Below are 27,080 nucleotides of genomic sequence, written 5' to 3' on the forward strand. Positions count from 1 at the left end.
TGAAATGGCTCATGTAATGAAGCTTTACTAAACTATAGACAATGACGAACTGTCAACTTGCTCGAAAAAAAATCAACAATCTGTCAAAAAAGATCAACAAAAATCGCAAAGAAAAAATTCTTTACGCTGTTATTTCTCAGTTTTTAATTCGTAATTGTTATTTGTGATTCCCTATAACGTTAATCTAAGTTTCTATATTACGTAGCTAACAACAACAACTAACAGTTTATGCTATAAACTGTAAATGCAGATAAAAATGAGTTTGCATTTTGCTGTGGTGAACTCCCCGTATTAAACTCAACGAAGCGAAAAATGGAAGTGGAGTAAGTAACAGCTAAATTATTACATTTTGACTGGCCTTTAGACCTTTTACGTGTACAAGTAATGTCGAAGATAAATGAAATTACGCTTGTAGACAAAGAAATGGGCATTTTAATGACCACTAAAAAAACAGACCCTAAGCTTTCAAAGTGATTCTAGCATACTTCTAACATTGTTACTAATAACCCTACTAACATAGTCTCTAAGTTCAAATTTGTTACTAACCAAAATAAGGACTGCATCTAAGTTTATTTACAAAAAAAAAATTACAAGTAATTTACAAACTTATTAACTACTAGCTTTCCGCCCGCGGCTTCGCCCGCGTGGAATTTTGTCTGTCACAGAAAAACTTTATCGCGCGCGTCCCTGTTTCAAAAACCGGGATAAAAACTATCCTATGTTCTTTCCCGGGACTCAAACTATCTCTATGCCAAATTTCATCAAAATCGGTTGCGAGGTTTAAGCGGGAAAGCGTAACAGACAGACAGAGTTACTTTCGCATTTATAATATTAGTTGGGATACATACAGGGTGTTTGGCGGAAGGTTAGACAAACTTCGTGGGTGTATAGGTAAGGTCATTTTAAGAATACAAATTCGCCCATTTGACCTTGATCTTTAAAACATCTCTAGCTTTTCTTCTTTCCAATGGTATATCACATGTAGTAATTAGATATTGAAATTCGTCAAAAATTCAAAGTTTTTGGAAGAAAATGGAATAACAATACAAAAATTTGCATGTACACATACACACACAAGCTCACTTGCCTCCGTGAGTTGCAAGAAGAGAGAGTTTGTCTTTAGCAGTGAATGGATAGTTTTGCGTTTTTTTATTTTATTGTTGTAAAATTGTTGCTCTCATTTAACTTTTTTGATTAATGATTTTTGAGACAACTTCGTATAGATCTGGTGATAAGACAAAAGTTACTATACAGTAGAACCTTGATTAGTCAAAAACTTCGGTAGCTTGATAAAATGTGGTGTTCCCTTTCTTTCAAGCCCAAAACCTCCTTTAATTGATAATAAGTCGAAATAATTGACAAGTTAACCTTAGATGTAAATTCAATACATTTTTTCTTAAACAAAAAAAAAATTGACCTCCATCTCTACACCTACCATCCCTATATTCAATACCTCAAGTTGTTGTAAAAAATCAATACACATAGTTTGAAACAAGTTACCTCCCAGTGGCGTAACTATACCATCTGAGGCCCGTGGCAAATTCTGTGCATGGGGCCCTTGGCGTATCTAGCGTTTATTTTTCAGGGGGCCCCGAGACCATCGTGAGGGGTGCGATTAGCTTGGGCCCCCTCAGGTCGTGGCATTTTGCCAGCCCTGCCACCCTATAGTTACGCCACTGTTACCTCCATAATTTGATTTTTTTGGAGTCTTCCTTCAGTTTGAGCATCCTTGCGATAGAAGCTCGTAAATTGCAAGACTCGACTGCGTGAAATTGGTAACACAACTAAACATATGTTTCTTTGTTCCAGGTAACGCACTCAAAAACCTAAGTAAGCTACATCATGTATCAAAACCTTCTAGATTTCGTCTGCGATTACTGCAGTCGCGCGTTCACAAGGAAGTACAACTTGCAAACTCACATCGAGAACTGTCACCTCTCAGCGTCCTGCCACTGCGAGATATGCAACCAGACCTTCGGCAGTCCAGCTGGATTACAGCTCCATTTATCTCGCGGCCACAACCGCTACGGCCAACCGTCCCCAGAATGTGACATCTGCGGAAACATCTTCGCCCGAAAACAAAACATAACATCCCACATGATCACCGTACACCTCCAAAACACAAGCCAGGGTATCCGCTGTGGGCTCTGCGAGAAAGTTTTCACTACAGAGTGGAATTTGAAACGGCATATGAACCAATTCCATAACCCTGATGTTCAGTATCCTACATGCAATGATTGTAATCGGGTCTTCAAAGGGAAGCATTCCCTGATCGCCCATATTCAAGCGACGCATAACATCTCCGAAAAAGGGTCTATAAAATGCCATTTATGCGCTAAAGTGTACACTAACAACAGAAATCTGAAACGACACATCGAAATGTACCATGGCGAGAAAGGGGAATTTCGTTGCGATATATGCCCTAAAGTTTACACGTCTAACCAGAGCTTACGAAGGCACATCCGTACTCGACATTACACCACCGATAATGACGAATACACGTGCGAGTTTTGCAACAAAGTTCTATACGGCAAAGAGAACTTAGAAAGTCACACGTCCTTCTTCCACAAACAAGATTCCAACTCTGTGGACTTCAGCGATGTGGTTTCGAGCAAATCGCACGAGTTCATCTGTGTCTCCTGCTCGAAAACGTTTGAGGAAGAATCTCAGTTGCGCAGGCATGTCAAAAACGAACATTCGTTCAAAGCTTTTTATAAGTACTGCAAGAAGTCGCTACTGAAGCAAATGAATAAGTCTAAGAGCAAAAACATTGTGTTTTATAACTGCGAGTACTGCAACAACTCTTTTGGCAGCGTCTACGAATTCAAAGACCATATGAGGATCAATCATGACAAAGAATATTCTCTGTCCACGTGCAACGTCTGTTTCAATAAGTTCTACAGCAAAGAATCGATGGTGAATCACAAGAAGATATGTCTGCCGCCGGCGAACGTAAACCCTTGCAGCCACTGCGACAAGCTATTCACAGATACATCCAGCTTAGAGTTCCACACACGCATCTTCCACCCACAAGCTCAAATTGCTGATTCAAATATCACATCTACGAACATAGAGGATTCAACCGACAGCAATTCGTATAAGTGCAAGCATTGCGACCGCATCTACTACAGCGACAGATCGCTAAAGCATCATATTAAGCTAAAACACACCACAGATGAGGCAATGGAGTGTGAATACTGTGGAAAAATATGCAGCAACAAATATTATTTAGCGTCGCATATAAAAATCGTGCACAACAACGATTCGTGGTCGAAATGCGACTACTGCGAGAAACAATTCAAATCTAAAAGGAATATCCGCAGGCATATTGAGTACACGCATCTCGGCATGCAGAGGTACAAATGCATCGAGTGTGAGACGCTGTTCAAAGAGAAAAGGAGTCTCAGGAAACACGTGCGAACCAAGCATCCAAACTCGGTTACGTTTCCGCAGTGCCACATTTGCTATAAGAGATTCGAATCGGCCAAATCCTGCAAGATTCATCTGAAACTGTTGCATTCGTTCAACATGAACACATTTCCTTGTGATTTGTGTTCAGTATCGTTCAGTTCGAAAGAAGCGCTCACGATTCATTTACAAACGAAGCACTTGGCCGAGGATGAGATTTACAAATGTGAGGTCTGCAATTTGGTGTTCAAAGGCCAAGAGAAGTTTGAGCAACATAACGAGTTGTGCCACGTGAACGTCGTGCCTAATATGAAGGAAAAGATCCTGCCACGTTGCATTATCTGCATAAAAGACTTCAGCACTAGAAAGACTCTGAAAAGACACATTAAGAAGTTCCACGACGAATTCGACGTCGACGAACTTGCTACTTTTGGCTCTCGACGTAGAATTTTCAATGTGGACTGCGAAGAATGTATAAAAAAGTTCAACGACGATCAGCACTTTAATCTGTATCAGAAGTTGAAGCATTCGAAAGAGTCTGTTATATTTAAATGCGAATCTTGTCTGGCTTCATATAACTCGTTGGAGTATTACATCCAAAGGTATAAACTGGTCAATGATGACGCTGGAAAGGGTAAAATGATTCTCAGTGAGCTGTGCACGACAGAAATGAGCGATGATGAAACGTCTTTCGCGGGTTTTGGGTCTTTGCATGAAATTATGGAACCGGAAAGTACGACAAGTGATATCAAAGAAGAGATTGTGGAAGAAGAAATGTTTGTAAAGACTGAACCGGTGTCTCCTTAGAATTTATACGATGCGGAGCTAGGTAAAGTCCGGTCGCCGAGCATTTAGAATTTCGTCCAATGACAAGCTACCCATCCTTATCGCTCGCGTGTAATTATAATGATGTCGCGCTCGCACACTCACTGCGGCCGCGCGTCGCACAATCGCGACAGCAATTTAATTACGCGCGAGTGACAAGGATGGGTAGCTTGGGGTCATTGGACGAAATTCTATCTGCTCGACGACCAAACTTTAGCGGAGCGGAGTTTTTCTATACGTGGAACTTTTTGTTGGCTGATAGATAGTTTAATCGGGCAGGTAATCTGTATAAAATTGAGCACACTATACCGATTTTGTATCGGCCCATTCCTCATTCAAATTAAAAGGCGACCAAACTAACGGCTGAAAAAAGTCTGTAGCCTGCATAGACTAAGATGCAGTTTCCGTTTTTTGAAGTTGCGGGCACAGCTAGTTATTGAATAAATATAATAATTTTACACCCTGTATAACAGCAAGCTAACGGCTAGGCCCGGTATCTGATTTGAGATTTCAAGCTTGAAGTCAATCTTCTACTCAATGATGATTATTTAGCTATGTGAAAAGTTCATACTTAGATCTCATTTTAGAAACTAGGCCTTAGTTTTTAATACTGGCGTCACACATTGGGTATGCATATTGGCTCCAAATTATATTCTCGGATCCAATACACCGTGGGGCACCCACAAAGTGGACCGACGACCTCATGAAGGTAAATAAGGCGTTGGATGCTAGCCACTACCAAACGGGAGATGTGGAAATCATTGGGGGAAGCCTATGTTCGGCATTCCAAGCAGCCATTCTATACGCACACTCACTGCGGGCGCCCGTCGCACAGTCGCGACAGCAATATAATTACGCGCGAGCGATAAGGATGGGTAGCTTGGGGTCATTGGACAAAATTCTACGTGCTCACAGACCGGGCTTTATGGAGGAACACTATATTATGTATGTGTCTCATCAGTGAGGAACCGAGGAATATGAAGAGATGTTCGCCCGTGTTATGGAGAGTATTTTACATCGTCGACGAATTATGGCTCTTCGGAACTTGGAAATAGCCTTCGAAATACCGGAGCCCGAGTTCGTCGGATTGTTTCGCCTAAATAAGTGTGTGTGTGTGTGTGTGACCTTATACAAGAGCTGGAACCTTATTTACCATCTCGACGATACAATAATTACTGTCTCCAAAGTACCTACCTTATTAATTAAAATTTAAAAAAAAAGTGAGATGCTATAACCATGTCCAAGGATATTTTATTTCAGCAGTAGACGTCTTGGCTGAAATGATGATGATGAGTAACACCAATTGACCAATGTGTAGGTCAAACGGGACTATTCCCACCTCTCGTTCCCACCGCTGCAACTCCTGTGTAGCCAGGACCTACAGCCTGACTGCCATAAAAACCCAACCAATGCAGGTCAAGTTTGTCCCGGGGGAAAGTTAATTAATGTGTGGGGAAAGGTCAGTTTTGGGTCAGATATTGATCATAAACATAATGCCAAGACCGATCTACCCATTGGTATATGGAATCTGACTTTAATAATTTAGAGCCAATACGCACAATGTGTGACGCCGGTATAAGTCTGTACATTAAAAAAAATCATGTATAAATAATCCCAATCCCAACTTAATATAATATTATAAATGCGAAAGTAACTCTGTCTGTCTGTCTGTCTGTTACGCTTTCCCGCTTAAACCTCGCAACCGATTTTGATGAAATTTGGCATAGAGATAGTTTGAGTCCCGGGAAAGAACATAGGATAGTTTTTATCCCGGTTTTTGAAACAGGGACGCGCGCGATAAAGTTTTTCTGTGACAGACAAAATTCCACGCGGGCGAAGCCGCGGGCGGAAAGCTAGTAATGAATATTTGTGTAATAAAAAAACTTTTTTCTTCTATGATATTTGTATAATAATGTATTGTCACTTTGAGTAGGTAATAGGTATGTTATGTTACAACTTTTTCAAGAAACTTTTAGCCAAGGTGCAGACCACCGACTTAGTTGGCCGATAGTTGACCACTATGAACATAGGAAGTGCGCACACTACACTGATTTAGTATCGGCCGATTCTTCATACAAATTAGAATAGGGCCCAACTATAAGTCTGTGTTCTGCACCTAGGCTGACGGTTAAAATTATGAACTGTGTTGTTTAAGGTTGTTGATGTCACAAGATTTATTTCCCTCTGAAAGGTCTGATTAATCTATCATTTAAACCCAGTGTATTTTATAATAATATACTATTAGTCTATTATTATGTATAAGAATAGTTTTGTATTCTAAAAATTATTTACCAGCAGTATACTCCATTTTGTACCTATATTTCTGCCAATAAATAACATATCACAAATTGTGTTTATTATTCACTAAAATAAAGTTAGATAAATAGGTAACTTCAACACCCTGTATAGTAGTGGCAAAACAAGACAGTTGAAATTATTGCTTGACTGGTAGCGAACCAGTTATAGTATTAAGTCCGCCACTGTACGCTTCAGCGTTCTTCTGTATCACGTTATTTCGCTCTATGAAGGCATTCCGAAATTACAACTGACCCATGTTGCCACTCGTTCAGTCAGCGTCAAATAGTTGTCGAACTACTTTTTGGCCAAAGTTGACAACAACCTTATGCTAATAATATTAACAAAGACATGTAACTAACTTTTTGGCTACTTTAGGTATACTATTTGACGCCGATTGTGTAAAATACGGCTGCTGTAAGCTATCATTGTATATCATAGGCGAATATAGCAGCTGATTGATTTTCCAAATTATAAGGATTATACTATGATACAATAAAACACCAAAGTAACAGTAACATAGTCATATATTTGTGAACATCAAAACTTCGCGCTTTTCCGCCTCATATTCGTCACTGTTGCCAACGGTAGCTTGAGCTGTGCTATTTTCTTATCACCCATCGTCACTACAGTCGCTCCGATAACTCGAAACTTCGTCATCATAGTCTTGGCGCTGTATTTCATGTGTTTACTCAATTCATCTATATCACATTTGAAATTATTAACGATAAGCAGAAACACTAATACATGGCAAAAAGTTTTATCCTTATATGGCATCGGTCGGTTCCGTTTGCCGTTGGAAAACGTCGTGAAGTTCTTGAGTAGGATATCGTTTAATGTAGGCGATAATGAGTACGCAACATAATTCTTTTTAATGATATCTCTCATTGTAGTGCTGAATAATTTTAATAACGTACTCGCATATACAACTAAAACTGTATGTTCCTTTGATAGATCCTTCGTTGCAATCATGTCTCTTATCCATGGTTGAATCTGTTCCATATAATCGCTATCTTTTATTTCGTTGTAAATTCTTTCGTACTCATCTTCGCTTAGTATTTTGTACATGTCATACACTTCTCTAGCCGATGTTGCCTGTCGATTAATGGGCGGTATGTAGAAATCATCCGAATCAGTTTTGATATAAGACGATATATCCAGTTGGTCCTCTGTCACACTTTCCGTAACATTCTGCATTTGCTCGGTGACAGTTTGCACGTTGATTTTAAGCTTCTCCTTCTGCTCCATGTGTTGTTTTTGCTTCTTAGACCCAAATTTCCTACTTAACTCAAGCTTACTGTTGTCTAAACCTATGTTACTCTGATCGCTGCTTTGCTTTACGTAAGGTTTCAATTCCACATTACCGACTTCAATGACTCGCACTTTTCCAGTGATTTTATTCCTCGCCAGTATCAACGTCTTCCCTAGATCTTCTTGCTCTTCTTTTCCAGCGTAAACGAGCCCGGACACCTCAGTAACAACAGATTTTTCGCCATTAAACTTGTCTTTGAGCAGCAAACAACTTTTCGACTTAAATTTCTCAGTTGTGTACCCATTTTGGAAGTTTACTACCATTTGATAGGTAGAATCTTTAGGATAGACCTCATCTATGTGAAGTTTGGGCATTTTACAAGCAATCTGCCATTTATATTATCACAAAATTACAAATTCACGTGGGGTTTATAGGTTATGTCGACAATAACAAACAACTGAATGTAGGAAATGACAGTGACAGTGGGTAGTGATGTCACTGAATTGTATTATCAAACTGTTTCATCAAACGAGTGAAGATGGTATTCGTATTTACGGTTTCTCGATTCAAAGTTCTATTGGGAAAAAAAATCTTGGTTCAATATTTGTATAGAAAGCGCTTTTATAAAACTAGATAATATGGTGAGAATAGTAGGTATTTTAATAGTAGTTTCACTGTAATGAGAAAAAATAAATCGCTTTTATCTTTACAGGTGTGGTGTCCGACGAAGGCAGCAAGGAAGGCACAGGGGTTTTGAAAATACGGGTGTCCTAAAATTAGCACGTAACTTTGACACCAGAGGTATACGAGCTGAAGAGGTATCGAACAAGTTTTATGAAAATTGGTCATCTCAAAACTCATGAAACTTTTTTATGGACATATTAGGCTTGTTCAATGCCTCCTCGGCTCAGCTACCTCCAGTGTCTGTGGCGTGCTAATTTTGGGACATCCTGTAGATAGAAACGTCTACAATCCTAATATTTTTGTACATGTAACTTATACCACACTTACAGGCTGCCAGGCTAGCAGGCCGTTACCAACACAACAGGTCACTATGGAAATCATTGGGGAAGGCCTATGTTCAGCAGTGGATGTCCAGTGGCTAAAATGATGATGAACATATACCAACACATTGTAGAATTTTAAATAAAAAGCTAGTTAATAACAATCATCTTTTATTTAAACTAAACTTAATCTTATTTACAGATTTGGAGGGGACTTTTCTTATATCTTCATTACCAAAATTATTATAATTCAATTGATCATTTAAACTTATTTTATTGCTCTGTCCGTCTATTTCAATATTGCCTAAGTCTTGGGGGCTTTCGTTAATGTTAGTAACAGTTTCCAAGTCCGCTGAAGTACAATCTATGATTTCTATATCATTATGTAGTCTAAAGTCACTATTTTTTAAATTACTTTGTTCTTTAACATCATTATTGTGATTCTTACTAGACTTTTTACTCAATTTGGAAGCTTTGGAATCACTCGGTAAAAAACAGGGCTTGTAATGTTTCTCTTGAGCTGGCTTTGGTTGATTTTTCTTCCTTTTCAGGGTATTATTTTCTAAATTTATAGTGTTAATATCACCCATGTTTAATTTTTTGGTATCATCTGCTGTAACATGTTCAACAGTCATTTCTGTAACTTTTTCAAGTAACGTTTTCTTAATATTTGTTGGTTTTTGAAGATTTTTCAGCCGGAATATTACATCTTTTTGTCGCTGCAACAATTTGCTGCGGGTTTCACTGACATCTTCCAACTCAGGTGCGTAACAAATGTGCAGAGAGCCTCCGTAGAAATTCTTTGTGTCTAACATACGTTTTGCTAATCTTGCCGACTGTATCTTCTCGAACAAAACATGGTACGTCTCCGTAAACACTTCAGCCGCATGATCTTTGCTGATGTTGAATTGCAAAAGTTTACCAAACTTTGCGAATAACGCTTTGGCTTCCTGGCGAAGGTTTAGAGATGGCACTCCGAACACTAGCAGGTGATTGGACTCGTTATTGACAGTGTATACCTAAAAAGAGGCAGTAAAATGTAAGTAAGCATCAAAAACATTGGCTTGTAGGAGCAAGACAGCAACGGAGTTCTGTCTGTAGTTAGATAATACTATTTAACAGTCATCAGTGAAGGTAAGAAGTACCTATGTAGTATGATAGAATAAAATAATGAGGAAGATCATAAAAATTCACCACTTTGTATATTATTTTCACACATAATTATTTCTATAATTACACAACGAACTTTTGATGTAAATTTAAGAATCGTATACCTTTTACAACATATTTTCTTGATTAAAAAGGGTGTTTATATCGAAATTAAACAAACCTTAACAGCAGTTAATTTTCGGCCTTGTCTATACGGCAAACGCGTGGTACACAGCGACTGTTGTTCGTGGTGAGGTAGCAATAACTCTCTTTCTGCATTTTCACTGTCCATTGTACAATATTTATATAAAAATACGTGTAAAAGTTAAAACAACAACAAACAAAACAAGATTTTTGTTTGACAATGACATGACAGCTTTAATTTTTTTCTGTGTTACCTGTGGTAGCTAGCGTCTAACTCTCAACCAACGAGCTACTTGAATCACAACTATAGGGTCAAACCACAAACGTTTTAATGTCTGAAAGACTTGCCTTTAATTTTGAAATAACTGTCACGACTTACCGGTATAATTTCTGCAAGACTTTAACCATTAGAATTTAAAGATTAATGAATCGTCAAAATTAGTCCTCGATTCAGACATGCGGTCATCACTAATAATTGTCTATGACAGTCTGACAGCCGGCTCCGCTATCATAGACAAATCTACCGGTCAACCGCCATTTTTTTTTGTTCTGGGTCTTGTTTGATTGTGTTTCTTGTTGGAATCGCAGATTCGCTAATTTATTGTGTTTGATCTATCTTGGTGTTTGTAAAAATGGTTTTCAAAAACAGTTCCTATTGTTGCCGTTGGGAAATATTTCTGAATTACCTCTTGTGTCATCATATTCGTTTGTTCCTCCTTGAGATCTAGAAAATCTGCAAATCGTGGAATTCGTTGGATTTTTCTGAGGTGTTGTCTTGGTTTTGTCAAGGTTTATCACAAATAACGTAAAATGCACGCGTGGAAGTTGCATTTACTTGGAATTCGTAACCTTTTATTAAAGGGCTTCAAGTTAATTTTATTGAATGGTCGGAGGGTAGGGGTAGAAACTCCAAATGAATCGATTTCGTTCTAATTCGGTTTAAATTTTACTTTATTTGTCGTATGTGCGTCTGGGTCGTCTTGTCTTGTTGTTTATCAGAGTATTAACAAGAATTTTAACAAAATAAATGTTTTTATTCATACAAACAATAATAATTGTGGTTGATGTCGGTACTTAGATATATTTAGTATTTTGTTTATTCTGTAGGTGATGGTTTTGTTCTTTCTGAATCGATTCTCTTATGACCAGGTTCACAATCCTGATAAATCACTGGCTTCTTCTTAATCATAGAATTCTTTTTCTTTGAATTATTTCTTCCTCAATTATTTCCACTTGAAAGCTGAAGTAGATGGTTGGTCTTATAAAAATCTTATAAGTTCCAATTCTATTGTAATTGAAACTACAGACCATTCTTGTATAACAGAAAGGAAATCACAATAAAAAAAAACTCATAAACTCATTTATTTCTGTAAATATGCTTAAAAAAGTAATTTTACACATCCCAGTATTAACCCTACCACTGCTTCAGGACAATAAATGTGCCAATGCTGAGAAGAAGCAGCGCAAGAAACTCGGTCACTATTGTCAGCCTCTTTCAAAGGTTTAAAGTTGAATATTTTATAATGGTCTAAATAATACATAAAGTTTATAATATTCACAATGTGTTCACCATATAATTTTAGACCTGACTAGTTTGTAGTTCCAATTATGTTGTTGACTAATTGACCATTGTAAACGATTTGATTGGTGTTCACTGTGCGTTACTAAACGAAAACGTTGACTAATGGGATAATTGAGCTATGTTGTTGACTTACAACTAGTCATTACTTCATTAATTATAGGCTAAATTGACTGAAGCAATGCCCTGAAAATAATTATTTGAGTAGGCTAAATCAATAGTAGGTTTTGCTTCATAAATAAATTTGAAATTGATGGAGAAATTGAAATTCGATACTGAAACCATAATGAAACGAAAAGTAAGTAACACAATCATTTTAGTAACACATTTTTATTAAAAGCGGTGTAATTTCGAACAAATCTATACTTCTAATCGTATACTGAATATTATAAAGCTGAAGAGTTTATTTGTCTGTTTGCTTTGGTTTTAAAACTACTGGTCCAATTTGAAAAAATATTTTGTGTTGGCCACCAATAGGAGCAGATTTATCAATGAAAAATCTTGGAAAATATTCAAATTATTTTCACACACGTACAAAGTCGCGTAATATAATTTAATTCATATTCATATCCATAATAAATTCAAATATTCCAATGGTACATTTTTAACGTAGCTATTTTAGTCCAAATAAATTGCCTTGTTTTATTTGAACTGTAAAATATCGAGCAAATTCTTCAAATAAAAGTTACCCGGAAATGGACCCTTGTCATCCATCTCAGTTTTTGGCTGTTTGTTCTGCTGGTAGGACATACTTTATACTCCCCCAAATACCGTTGCCCCAAGGATGAAATCATGAAATACACTTCCAAGCATGAGCGAGAGAATACAACATCCTTCAAATTCAATCCTTTAAAACTGTTACCATCCTGAGACATAATATTCAGCAATTTATTTTTTGGACATTTTGATCCATAGGCTGAAGTGAAGGTGTGCCGGATTAGTCAGATTCATATTCATTTATTCACTTCGCAATGTTACAGAAGTTCCAACAATAAAGGGTAGTAGGTACAAGATGTTCAAAATGTTACATTGCTGCCTCCTAGAGGCATTATGTGATTTGTAAATAAAATTTGGCATTTTATCAATCCATAAAATAAAATTAGAACTTTAATTTTGCAAATGTAGGTAAAAGCATGCTAATGACAAACTAAATTACAGTATAAATTACAGACATCCAAATCTATTTCAACGATTATTATTGTCGCGATAACTGTACTGGCAGTGGTACTTTTATTCTAAATATTGCCTTGTCCTCAATAATTCTTTGAGCTGTATCTTGCACTGCAACCGGTTGGACCCGGGTATTCAAAATCAAAAATATTTTATTCAGTTTTGACCAGTAATTTGGCACTTATGAATGCCTCCATTGTATTAGTCACAGAGTATCTCTGTAACAATATATCCAGTAGCCTTTGTCTCTGCCAACATTTGCTCAAGTTTCTCATGAACCTCTCCCTTTTCCTTCATAAAATAGACTTGGCGAAATTTAGTGAAGTCGTCCTTAACGAAATGGTCTGAAATAAACGTATTATTATTATTAACCCATTTATGTCGCCGCCGCGCGCGCCGTACTCGTTCGAGTACAGTGAGTTTTTGCGTCATATCTTGTGTATTTAGATAAAAATTAAACATATTTAGATAAAAATAAATTACAACTGTCTACAGCATTTTTGCGCACGGGTTATGCATAGCTTATTTTTATTGCTTTAATACCTAGAAATAAGAATAACAACAAAAAAATGTTCTGAATTTGCTTTTATGTGTAAAAAATATAAAAATTCATATCAATTAATGTATGAAACATGAACATAGAGATGACTTAATTTGTTGCCAAATATCTTTTTTTCTTTCTTTCTTTCATTCTTTCTAATTATTAAAACATACCAAACATCCATTTAAGATTCATTCTCACAAGAGAAAATTTAAAATAGAGTCCAAATATTTATTAAAAATGAAAAGTTCTTATTTCCTGTCATGATCCATAGAAGATTTTTCTCATAAAAATCTAACCTTATCATGCTTTCAGTATACTGGCCTTGGTAACGTCGTCTCTCAAATCCCACTATATTTTGATGAAAGCGTGTCCCTTGTTCTTGCGAATAAGCCCCCATAATTGTCTTTAAATATATCCCAATGAGAATGTGACGTGCATCTTTAGAGACATTCTACTATGAAGATGGAAAATTCAAATCGCTATAACTTCTTAAAAACAAATATTTTCGATTTGTAATCGCACTTTTTTATATAAATTTGCTTATGTAATCAGAATATAATAAGTAAAATCCATGCGCAAAAAAAAAATATTTTTTTGTTGACCGGTGTTATTAATAATTGAGACCACTGTTTGTCTGATATGATGATAATTTTTCTAGATTTTATTAGAACTTGTCCAATAGGATAAGAAAAGAAATTGTTAGGCAATAATTCACCAGGCTAGTGTCTTTCCAGGGCGCTTATGTACGTCCCAAAGGTAGCTTGCCCTACCCACACTTGACAACGTATGGGCTGGTGCTGAGAAGAAGTGACTGAAGAAACTTAGTCACGTTTGTCAGCTTTTTCAATTAGATACAGTAAATACTTACATTAAACAAGATGTCATAAGTTGTCGACTTGCATTGAGTTGGTATCCGATAGCTATCTTGTCTCAGATTGTCTTTACCATTGCTTTTCTTTACTTAGGACAAAAGTTGTTCCTATAATCTCTCGACTCAATCTTGACAATCCTTCAGTGACACTGGCGAACAGTGACTCGACATCAAAACTCACCATTATGTCACTCGGCTCCACTGAGTCATTCTTGATAAGCTCAAAAAATGCATCGAATCTTTCACATAGGACAATGTCTTACCAACTAATGGTTGCACTCCTGCAACATGTTTTGCCAAATATGTTGGTGAATATATTTGACTCACGATCGGCCTAAGTGAAACGTTGCTCTTGTGTATTTTAGGCAAACCATATAATTTTGGTGGCTGTACGTTTATTGCCTTGTGCATGTATTATACTATGCGTTCGTTTCGAATTGGCCTCTTCCACCCTCCCCGCCTCACCACATCTCGCTCCCTTTTCTCCTGTTTTTTTATCTACGACCTTAAAAAACCATCACTTGCCATCTTGGTTTAAATGCAATCGTAAAAGAAAATTGCAATTTTTAGTGTACAATACATGCAAATGTAGACGAGTTCCACCTACTCGTAAGTTCATCATAAATTGTGGAATGTCCATGACAAAATGCATCAAATGTGTTCCAAATGGAATGGACGCATTGCTGCGTTCAAAGAGCGTGCTGTTGGGTCTCAGAGTGGAGGTTTTAAAAAACAATTGTTTCAAAATTAGTTTTATCTACTTTATGACACCGTTTGTTAGAGTAATCCGTTTGCAGCAAGCGCTCAGACCGAACTGATATTACAATGGGGTTCCTTACTCCCAATGTTTCCAATGTTTAGAAATGCTAATTCGGCGCGACAGTGGCGGGTCAGCCCTATTATTTACAAGGACCGGGTGTAACAGTGCCCTTTAGGGTGACTTGATAGTTGATAACGTTGCAGCCGTGCCCCTACGTTCGTATTGCGTTCAAGAGTTGTTGGGTCTTCCCCAATTTGGGATAGGTCTCAGTTGGTATTAAAAACCTCCTTCGAAGAATCTGCAATTTATTTATTTATTTTTATTTAAAGACTTTATTGCACACACGACAATGTTCCGTACAAAAAGGCGAGCTTAATGCCATACGTCATTCTCTACCAGCTGACCTTGAGCAAAACAGAGATATTGAGTAGGCGGTGCTAAAAAGCTACAAAAATGTACACAATATAATACATAAAATATAATTTATATAAAATGGATGACGAGAAGGGAGGATAGGAGAGGATAAGGGAGAAAAGGAGAGAATAAGGGAGATCAAGACGACATGATGTGTTCAAGAAAATGTTTGCGCACAGAGTGTTTGAAAACAAACTTACTAGGAGCCTGTACGATGTTCTCGGGAAGAGCGTTCCAAAGGCGAATGGAATTGAGGAGAAATGAATTAGAGAGGAAACCAGTGCGGTGGGAAGGAGTGGAGAGAAGGAGCGTGTTGGACGAACGAAGTTGACGTGCGTGCAATCAATACCGCAAGTATATTTTTTTTTACGTGACAGGAGGCAAACGAGCCTGTTCGGGCGCCAAATGTGACTCATTTCCCTTTAAGAAACTATGGGGAACGAATCCATTAAATTAAAAAATGAAATAAAAGAACGAAAATTAATATTTCGGTACCTACACAGTCTTTATTTCGGTGATAATAAGTGAGATCTTGGCGACTTCTGGTCGGTACTAGGGGCAAAGGCCAGCATATTAATACTACTACTTAGGTAAACCGAAGCGAAGAAAATTCTGCTTGAAGATGGGCGAACTTCCTCGCCGCGCCGTACCAGGTGCGAACAAAATGTGCGCACTCGTAGTTCACGGTTATTCCGTACGATTAAAAAAAAACTCCTGTTAAGGAGTCAAAAAAACTTGGGAGCCATCAGGAAACGCCTTCAGTGACCGCTCCAACTCGATCCTTTTAAATGGGAGAAGCGGCAAAAGAATAAAATCAAAAATGGCCTCACGTCACCTCTTTTTAAAGAATACCTTCGACGCAGGCAAAGATAATATCTCATTCAGCCTAGTCCAAATTCTAATAAAAATAAATATTTTTTAATAAAAAAATTAAGGGTTACAAAACGGATCACCTGATGGTAAGTGATTACCGTCGCCCATAGACACCCGCAGACCTAGGGGCGTTACAGGTTCGTTGCCGGCCTTTAACCTTTAACTATGGACATCGGGTCTCAGAGGCCCACCCCCCTTTCCGATTTCTCGGTTTAAACACCTTCCCGCCACGTGTTGCTCTCGACCATCTCAGTAGCTTCAGTTTTAACTGTGTTTGGACCGAGGAGGCATAAAATCGCGTCTTCTGGCACTTACTACGTGAGTAATAATCATTTAAAATTTTGTCCGGGTCTGGGAGACCCGATGACTATAATTTCCATACAAACGTCTTGTATGGATGTGACTTGTCAACTATAATTTTTTTATATTTTATTATTATAATCTTAAGTAAATTATTCTAGTTTAAGAATACATAGTGGCAGAAAGTATCTGAGTACATCAGCTATGTTATTAGCCCAACTATCTAAAGAACATTTCAGGAGTAAGGTATTAATTGTATACGATTCTGCTTTTGAGTTTAGATGTCTTAGAATTCACCATTGCTGCAGATTCCGATTCTGAATGATGTACATTTTGCCTACTTAAGTTCTCAAAGAAAGATAACACATGCCTGTGGAAATAATTTGTCTTTAGTGTTCTAGGCCACTGTGTATAAGTTTAGTAACTTTAACCCTTGTCAAAAATTTTATTTTATGTCCTTCAGAAATTCTGTTCATGTTTTTATGTTACATGGTTATTAATTAGCAAAGAAAAAAATATTACTTTCATTTATTAATGATCGACTGTAATCAAGGAGCCTATATGTGATGGCAAGTCAATTTACTCTGAAAAATGTCTAAGTTTTTTAAATTTGCAAAAAAATAATTAAATGATGGTTAAAATTTGATTACATTTACTACTAAATCCTTTATTAATAGTTTTAAGATATATATCAACTCTTTAATAAATTCAAATTGATTCAGATATGAAAATAAGAAGAATGTTAGATAGGGGTCTGTGAGACCCGACGTCCATGGGAGTGTGATTATTTTTTCACGTCCATAGTTAAAGGTTAAGGTGAAGATACGCTCTCTTCTTGAAAGCTTGCAGGTCGTATCCGTCCGGAAACACCGCAGACGACAGTCCATTCCACAGTTTGGTTGTACGGGGCAGGAAGTTTCTAGAGAAACGTACTGTTGTGGACTGCCAACAGTGCCAACCATCTAAGTGATGGGGATGGAAGTGCTGTCGGGTAGATCGATGGCGAAAAGTGGCGGCAGGAATAAGTCCGGACAATTCTTTCGGAGCACTCCGTGATACATGCGTATTGATCGCAGATTCCTTATCTCCGATGGTTGCAGCGTATTATTCTAAGCAAAGTCTCGTTTTTCTTGGACCCTTTTTTTTACGTGGAAAAAATGCATAAAACTGCATACCCGCCGCTGTGTGGTCATGGCGACGGGTTATGTGGGCCTACCCACTAAAATAACCACGAATGTCCATCTCTCTGACCTAACGCGTACATGACTGAACAAGTTCGACTGCAAATCTACGCCTACCCGATTTAGAGTCTGTCCCTGACTATGAACAGTCATGGCATAACACAAAGCTAGAGGGAATGAAGAATGTTCACTAATTTTGTTTTTTAGCTTTCTGTATTCTCTGTTAAAAATAAAAAATACACGTGAAAGAATTATTTCGATACGTTAATTAGTTTCCAAGATATTGAATTTTAAAAGTGCGGGCGGCGGCCGGCCCGCCATTTTATGCGCGTGACGTCATATTACAACGACTGGCTCATATTTGTATGGGTGGAATCTTGCAAACTGAATTAAGACCCACTTCCAGGCAACCGATTAAGCTGAAATTTCGCAAACACATGTGATTTGGATGACCATGCAATATTATGATGACATGGAGCTGATCTGATGATGGAGCTGGAAGGTGGCCATAGGAACTCTATAATAAAACGACTTAAATGCATCGAGTTTGGGCTCGTTCGTTTTGTATTGATGAGTATTTTAATTCTATATAGTAATCGGGGTCTAATGATGGAGCTGGAAGGTAATTCGCAATAAAACGACACAATCGCATCAAGTTTGGGTTTGGTTCAATTTTAATTTCTGTGATGGGTCTGGGTGTTAATATGTATAATAAGTTTGTATTTACAAAAAAAAAATATTTAAGTATGTTTATATCCGTTTTCTAGTGAGCGGACGCTGTGAATGTACGTCACACGGGGTCACGTGACCGTTGGCGGGATTAAATATTTAAGCGAACTTTGAATGCCTATCCCAACTAATATTATAAATGCGAAAGTAACTCTGTCTGTCTGTCTGTCTGTCTGTCTGTCTGTCTGTCTGTCTGTCTGTCTGTCTGTCTGTTACGCTTTCCCGCTTAAACCTCGCAACCGATTTTGATGAAATTTGGCATAGAGATAGTTTGAGTCCCGGGAAAGAACATAGGATAGTTTTTATCCCGGTTTTTGCGCGCGATAAAGTTTTTCTGTGACAGACAAAATTCCACGCGGGCGAAGCCGCGGGCGGAAAGCTAGTAAAATCATAAATACTGGGTATTTTTGAATGAAATAAAAACTAATGTATTTGTAAATGTAAAAGCTTAACTGTAACATAGGTTTCAAGTGATTTTGCATACCTAGTAACATTCTCAATTGCCAACGCGTCATTTCGATCGGTTATTCGTTCGATCGAAGAGGATACGCGGAATCAAAAATTCATTTGTTTCGCCTAGCTTGCGAACAGTTATATTATTATAGTGTGTAGTTGTCTTCAAGACGATAACTTTTGTGCCCATAACCTGGTATAAAAACTAAGGTTTCGGATTATCATGCACTGTCATGCACACGCATCCTACTTTTTGTTAGATCATGTTCTGGTTCCCTTTTGGCTGCAGTTGACGCGTTCGCGCCTATAAATACTTCTTCAGCATTTTCATTTGGAAGTTTGAGGTGAAATAAAATTCGAATTTCTTCAATAACTATTCTTGTATGAATAAAGATGGACCTAGTTGACTGGCCCGCTACATGTGGTTACTTACTTGGCCAACGCTGCCGGTCGACGCTCAATAATAATTGCAAGTCTTGGCTTTGGAAGATCGCCTGGCCGGGGCTTAAATCCAATAGTCTTCATTAGTTTTGCTGCACACACGACACAATTCGCAATCGCAATATATTTCGTGAAAACTGCGGGTTTTTACACTATGGTTTTTTTATGCTAGACAAGGCAGGTATTTGACCGCCATCGCGCCTGGTGTTAAGTGAGATGCAGTCTAGGATGGTACATATCTGCCCTGTAAGTGCCTATTCACTCTCGCCTTGAAAACGCCCGGATTATAGTGTTCAGGAAATACAGCAGCAGGCAGCGAATTCCAGTCCCTAGCTGTTCGCATTATAAACGAGTCGTCGAAACGATTAGTGCGACCTGGTGGAATGTCGACAATGGTTGCGGTTTTCTATTGAGCTTGACTGTCGTAGGTAGTTCCCGCGTCTTCTAGATGACTCGAAACGAGCAGCGCCCTCTGGTGGCGTGTTTGCGTACTCTTTTGGTTTGCAAGAGTTTGGAATAGGGGAAAAGGGTATAATGGAATTAATTTCCCTGACATTTTGAGTTGTAGGGGGTAGTATTGCTCGATCAGAAAGTACTCAAATATATTTTTTCTTGTTTCCAAATTGGTAAGGACTTAACTGAACAGTTAATAATATCAGTTAGTTTTAGTTTTAACTACAACAGAGGGTAGAGTAGAAGGTTGAGGATTATTGGACTGAAATTGGACACGTGGAATAACCCGTTTGTTGTCCGACATTCGTTCTCAGAATGACCAAGTTTCCCTCATGTCTTGCACTAGGTATGAGGTTATGGGATTTTGATTGAAAACAATAACTTTATAAACAGCAGAAAAACTAATTTTTTACTTTGATACATGACTTGGCGAGAGAAGAAAAAACATACACGGACATGACCATAGAATGTCTTCTTTTTGCATTAAGAGGCCTTTCCAGGGGTTCACCACTGGGATATTCTGATATATCCATTATTTGGATTCTAAAAATGGCGTCGGATTTATTGCATGGCCTGTACCTCCTCGCTGAACTGCCTCATCTCGAGGACGAATGCATGGAAGTCCGGCAGCTCCACGGTCGTATTGTGCGCGGTGTCGTCCAGCGCCGGCCGCCCGAGCATGAGACGTCCAGGCTGACGGGGCTCGGGACTATTTCCACCTCGTTCCCACCGCTGCAACTCCTGTAGTAGGATCCAGGATCCAGCCAGGATCTACAGCTTGAAATAGTCCAACCAGTGAAGGTCAAGTTTGTCCCGGGGGAAAGTTAAAACTGCTGTCGACGGCGGCCCGGACCGGCGTATTCGTGTTGTCGCGCTTGGGCTGCGCTCTGACGCAGGTGACGCACACACCTTTCCCTGTGCTCGCCTACCAGTGTGCCGTGGAATCGCTGCTCAGTGACCCAATCGCACTCGCAAGTTATAGTGCTGCTTGCATGAGTGGCACGTCAAAACGCGCCTATCTTCTATTTTCTTAAAGCATCCACCGCAAGTCTTGTTCTTCGGCGACAGAATGTTCTGCAAGCAATTGCAGCACTTTTCCTTGCTAGTCTCATTTTCAATCCAATAGACTGTAACCCCCAAGTAACTTATTTTAGATGAAGACCAAATATCAGCTGTACTGCACACATATTCGACATTCTCCAACTCTAGCTTAAGGTTTTTCTTAAATTCCCAGATCGAATCTTGTGCCGAAGCATCTCTCCAGTGTTTCTAATTATAATCTTGGGGAATAGAATTGGGTGATAAAAATGGTACTAGCAGCACATTACTACCTGCATTACACAAATGCATAATGTTTTTATAAATAAAAATCCGAAAATCAAACAAATATTTTTATTTTTAACCACCATTTGACTTCTTAATTTCCTCTAACTCAATTTTAGCTTTTTCTAATAATGTTTTCTGACTTTCTTGCTCTAATAATGCTGTTGCTTTTTTAATTTCCTCTACTTCTAAATGTAAAGAGAAACATAATAATATACATTGTGTTGTACTTTATTTTTATTATTTGATAAAAATCACTACTTGTTCAATTCATGATTAGAAACAAAATGTACCTGGGTTTTCAATATTTGCATTTCCATTCTTTTTTATTTTCCAAATGTTTAATTCGTATCACAGCCTCTCGACGAATGTAGTCTGTGGGTTTCCGAACTTGATCAGCAGTCTTGGTCTTTGCTGCTAAATAAAGTTTACCATCTGAAAGAGTTTAAGCAAGCATAAAGTTAGTACGACTTCAAAGTGGTTATTTTCAAAGATTTTGTCGTCTTCCTGCTCTTCAAAACTCGATATATTTATTTCGGAATCTTTTAAATTCTGTTTACAATATATCTAAAACAAACTTACATTAACAATTATGCGGTCAAACACGGTTTTTGGGGTTTGAAGTTTCTCCACCCCATAATATGGGTGGCGTCGCGACTAGGGTTGCCAACTTTTTTTTACTAAAAATATGTTTTTCTGAATTTTTCATAACTTCCAAACTTAATTTTTTTTTTTTGATGGATACTTTTATTCAGAACAACAAACAAAATTTGTACAGGTAATCCTCCACAATTCTCTACGCAAGTACGCCTGGACATACATAGGTAGCATAGTCGACCGGATTGTCGGCTATAGGGCCAAAGAAACCCCTTATATTTTCGCCAGTGACGAGATTGGGTTTATTAAACACGAAGTCGCACTCCGTAGAACCGGGAATTGCGGTGTTGCCGAACCCAGCAGTATACTGTTCAATAAGTTTAGTTACTGCAAAATCTCCCACCTCAATTTGAGTGAGGTAATCTGACTTGTCGGTTGTTATAGCAGCGCCAGTTTGGCGTGCAACATCCAGCATCCTTGCGTATACGTGCATTCCAACATAGTACGAATGCATCGATTGTGAAACATTCTTTGCGTAGATATGAGATCGTGCGGTAATCGATTTATAGTCTTCCTCGACGATCTGTGCAAAGCCGTAGTGACCGGGATGGATCTCATTAGCAATCGGTGCCATGCGCATCTCTGTACCAAGTTCGTTCATAAAGCTCTCTAAGTAGAATTTTTAAATATTTTATTCATGCCTAATTTAGACCATCTAAAATTTTCTCAAAATGATCAAATACGACCGAATACTTCAATAACAAACAGCTTATTAAACAAAGCCAAGTTAGTCTGATGAAAATCGAACCATTTCTCTAAATACAAATTAGCCTTATCAATAAAAAGTATGTAGTTTTAATAGTTATATTAAAAACTTCTTGGGAAGACTCTGTAAGGGCTCCTGCACACGACGCCGCCGCCGCGCCGTCGCCGCGTTTGTATGCACATGTTGCACCTTTTCCATCTGATTGTGAACAATTGAACATATAAAAGAATATTGGTTCAGCAGTTGTATTTTTTGCTGCTTGTCACTTAAACGTGATTCCAGTTCCTCTCTCCTTCCTCAGGTTCTACAGAATCTAAGAATTTCGTGGTGGGAGTAAATTTGCCCATCGTAAAATGTACTCTGTAACCGAAAGCATACGATACATTTTAGGTGAGAGACTGCCAGCACGGGAGATTTCAAATCAATATACCCCTAGTTATTGGCTGGCTTATGGCAACCCACGCTGTCAAGAGGCGTCCTTGTTACCATCAACTCGTGAAAATAAGGCAGTTATCGTTGAATTGTATGTAGTAGGGGATTTTCTTACATCTTCGCCATCAACACTTAAACCCGTGAGTGGGATTCTGCGACCGTCTAGGATTTCAAGTTTGTCCATCGTCAATTCTCCAACGTGAATATTATTTTATTTACAAAAGTAGTATCACCTGGTCAAGGGTGTCGAAAGCAGTAAGAACCACCTGCAATTTGATACTTATAAAAAAATACTTACTATCTTCGTAAAGGTGAACTTGAAGTCAGCTGACACAGGCACGAGTTTCGTGGTGACTGCTTGAGTCCAATTAGTTAAAACCCCACAACTTTCAATAGTTGAGGCATAGCCCGACATAACAAGCATTTGATGTATGGGATGGTATACGTACACAAATATAAACTGTATAAGATGCGTTCAGTTTCCTTGAGCGTTTAAGGCCTCTTCATGTCCTGAATATACCTCAAAACGCCACAGGTCTTGGCCTCGCACACATCATAAGTCTTGATGCGGACTGCTGCTGCTTTGTTTATAATAAACTGGTTGATGTCCAACCACCCCTTCTAAAATCGTCAGACTCTCAACCAGTGCCACGATCGATCCATTGTATACAAATGGGAGAATTTATGATTTAAATGGTCTACGATGGGCTGGATTTTAAATAATTTAGCTTGAGCTCTCGTTAGCTCGACAGGATTGCAAGTCGCGTTGTCTTGGAAGTGCGAGACACGTATCAATAACAAAAAGCGATCACAAGTCATCGCTGTCGAGAACTCAGGAGTAGAGAAAATGAATCATGAACGCTGCTAGTTGTTGAGCGTACAGGTTTGTCTCCAACAATAATGTGCTCCATTATTTTCTACCTTTTGTTATTATCAATATCTTCTCTGCTATAAAAGTCATTTTTGTCCATTCTATGTATACTTGGTTTTGATGGCGGTGGTTTTGATGGTCGTCAGCTGTATAATCATGTTTTGATTCGTTTACTTTTACCATTATGAATTAGCGTACAAATTAATTTTGTCGTTGATTTGCGGGTCGATTTTATTCCTTGACTTGCCGCTCCTGCACCTTTTCTTGCCGCGCCTTTTCTTCCTGGGTCGCCTCCTGGGCTGGTCCTCTGCTCGGTCTCGAGGGTGGACCAGTCTAGGTCCAGTTCCGGGTCCATATCCTGGTCCAGATCTGTGTACTGGTCTAGATCAGATATTCTACAGAAGATTTTCTCCTACAAGCGGACACAGAAAAATGGCTTTATATTTTTAATATAACATTTTCAACATCATAAGTTAGAAAACCCATTCCATGTTTCACACAGTTGTGCACAATATGTGCATGACAACAATTACCCTTAACAATATCAGGTACTACATTTACCATATTAATGAGAATGCACACCAAAATTTGAGTTTGTGTTATCTGCACTAAGGCCAGATACTCGATTAAAAGGGATATTATACATATCCATAGATTTTTTTATAGCAGCAAACATGCCATCAGCACTCTCATTAGCATTTTCATAAAAATCTAAAAGTTTGTTTTGTACGAGGGGTGATCCAAAAGTAATGATATCAATATTCAATATAAAATAAGGGTGTTTTAACTAAAAAAAAATATATTTCTCTACAAAGTCTCCTAGTAAGTCAAAATCAAATCAAATAATTTATTGTGCATAAATTTGGGTACATTACATTTGCAGTAGTTATTGCAATAATAAAGTTAGATCGCCAAATTTTCAATCAAAAAATCAATGCATTTATTTTCTCTAAACCCATAATTCCTTTTATAAAAAAATCTTTGTCTTGACCCTCCAAAAACGCTTCTACAGCAGTCATCACCTCGCTATCGTCCTCAAATTTTTTGCCTTGGAGGTGTTCCTTGAGTCGAGGAAAGAGATAGAAGTCGCTGGGAGCCAGGTCTGGCGAATAGGGTGGGTGTTCGAGCAATACTAATCCCGCTTCTTGAATGGCAGCCATCGCGACGGCGGCTTTGTGAGCCGGTGCGTTGTCTTGGTGAAACAACACTCCAGCTCGGAGTTTGCCTCGTCTTTTTTCTTTAATGGCTTCCCGCAATCTTCTTATTTGGTCTGCGTAGTAAGATCCCGTAATAGAGGGAGCCTTTCTAGGTATTTCACCATAATAATTCCTTCAGCATCCCAAAAAACGGACGCCATAACCTTTCCTGCCGAACTTGATACTTTGAATTTTTTGCTGTTTGGTTTCCGGATCAAAATGGTGGAGGTCTCGTCCATGGTCACGAAACGAGACAAAAAAAGTTCCCGATCCGTCTGGATCTTTTCTAGATGATAGTCGTGTAATAATTAAAATGAAAAAGTGCATTACAAAATATTATGTTCTAACTTAAACTACGTCACACGCTGTGGTCGCGTATGTCATCGACCCATATACACTCATGCGGTGTACAGTAATAAAATTATAATATTCCTATAATTACTTACGTACTAAACTACAACAGCATGGTTGAGGTCCCTTGGAGGAGGCAGATTTGGTATTTAACCATCGATCATCACTGCCTCCTCGCACTGCTCATTGCGCTTCTCTGCCAAGAGGACTAGATCCCGGTCGTCTCGGTCTCGAGACCATTCAGTAGCCTCAAGGCTATTGAGGGTATGATCCCAGAGACCGGGGACGCTTGAGCGTTTGAGGCCTCTTCATGTCCTGAATATACCTCAAAACGCCACAGGTCTTGGCCTCGCACACATCATAAGTCTTGATGCGGACTGCTGCTGCTTTGTTTTTCATAAACTGGTTGATGTCCAACCACCCCTTCCAAAATCGTCACTCTCATCCAGTGCCACACTTCGATCCATTGTATACGAATGGGAGAATTTGATTTAAATGGTCTGCGATGGGCTAAATTTTAAATAATTTAGCTTGAGCTCTCATTAGCTCGACAGGATTGCAAGTCGCGTTGTCTTGGAAGTGCGAGACACTTAATAACAAGAAGCGATCACAAGTCATCGCTAAATTCAGGAGTAGAGAAAGTGTCACGAGAGCAATTCTAATACTCCTCGATACGTGATTTCACCAAAATCCCCATTGCTAGTGTTTTAGCGAAATACACGCACAGTTCGTCGACAGTCGTGTCCACCCACTTGTAATTCTACTGGTAGGACACAGTATTGGACTGAATCATGAAGGATGCAAGTTGTTGAGCGTACAGGTTCGTCTTTTTTTTTTTTTTTTTATGTGATAGGAGGCAAACGAGCAGACGGATCACCTGATGGTAAGCAATTGCCGTCGCCCATGTACACCCGCTCGTCTCCACAATGTACTTCATTATTTGTCCAAATGGCGATAAAAGTGTCATATGTGTAGTGTAGGATAATCAATGAAAAGACAGGCATAAGTTCAGCGGAGTAACCATCTTGAAGCCTCGTGCTCCTCCAAGAGACTGCGTGCCGCCAAGAGGCGCAAAAGCAAAACATCAATGTCATCTTTCAAACTTTCACAGACCAACAATCAATTACAGCACAACCCTCGCTTCAAGATGATTTCCTTTATTTAAATCAAGGTTAAAAATGAGAAAATCTAAGTTACATTTTCTTTATGCTAAAACTACTTTAAGTTACATTTACTTTATGCTTAAATTACATAAGAATAAACCTAGACAATAATTTTATAGTGTGACTTAATCATCTACAAGCAGCCGGATCCTCAAAATCCATGGCCTTGGGAGGCTCAACCATATTCTTGGTTCCCGACATCTTAGCGATAGTTTTTTCTCACACTCGATCTCTCTCCACTTGCAGTTTATGCTGTCCACCGCTGCCACCACCATGTAGTGTAGGATAATCAATTGAAAAGACAGGCATAAGTTCAGCAGAGTAACCATCTTGAAGCCTCGTGCTCCTCCAAGAGACCGCGTGCCGCCAAGAGGCGCGAAAAGCAAAACGTCAATGTCATCTGTCAAACTTTCACAGACCAACAATCAATTACGGCACATCCCTCGCTTCAAGATGATTTTCTTTATTTAAATCAAGGTTAAAATGAGAAAATCTAAGTTATATATTCTTTATGCTAAAACTACTTTAAAGTTACA

General features: G+C 38.5%; 2 protein-coding genes across 2 annotated transcripts; one reads left to right on the top strand and one right to left on the bottom strand.

Annotated features, from left to right (window-relative positions):
* The first annotated feature begins 73 nt into the window (after positions 1-73).
* On the top strand, positions 74-5,840 carry LOC135085499 (zinc finger protein 729-like). Its single transcript, XM_063980291.1, has 2 exons — positions 74-323; positions 1,810-5,840. The coding sequence occupies exon 2, from the start codon at positions 1,843-1,845 to the stop codon at positions 4,213-4,215; it is 2,373 nt and encodes a 790-aa protein (XP_063836361.1). The 5' UTR covers positions 74-323; positions 1,810-1,842; the 3' UTR covers positions 4,216-5,840.
* A 3,098-nt stretch (positions 5,841-8,938) lies between these two features.
* LOC135085555 (RNA-binding protein 48) lies at positions 8,939-10,290 on the bottom strand. Its single transcript, XM_063980332.1, has 2 exons — positions 10,115-10,290; positions 8,939-9,803 (listed from the first exon to the last, which is right to left on the bottom strand). Exons 1-2 carry the CDS (start codon positions 10,223-10,225, stop codon positions 8,949-8,951), a joined length of 966 nt encoding a protein of 321 aa, XP_063836402.1. The 5' UTR covers positions 10,226-10,290; the 3' UTR covers positions 8,939-8,948.
* Between the last annotated feature and the right edge of the window lie 16,790 nt (positions 10,291-27,080).

Source organism: Ostrinia nubilalis, chromosome 28 (genome assembly GCF_963855985.1).
Source record: "Ostrinia nubilalis chromosome 28, ilOstNubi1.1, whole genome shotgun sequence".
In the NCBI taxonomy this organism is placed as follows: Eukaryota; Metazoa; Arthropoda; class Insecta; order Lepidoptera; family Crambidae; genus Ostrinia; species Ostrinia nubilalis.

Bases quoted from the DNA above. Each gene is read 5' to 3' on its own strand.
- LOC135085555 (XM_063980332.1), bottom strand. From the start codon at position 10,225: ATGGACAGTGAAAATGCAGAAAGAGAGTTATTGCTACCTCACCACGAA. The intron at 9,804-10,114 runs GTTTGTTTAATT...GCCTCTTTTTAG, and splicing joins GAAAATTAACTGCTGTTAAG to GTATACACTGTCAATAACGA.
- LOC135085499 (XM_063980291.1), top strand. From the start codon at position 1,843: ATGTATCAAAACCTTCTAGATTTCGTCTGCGATTACTGCAGTCGCGCG.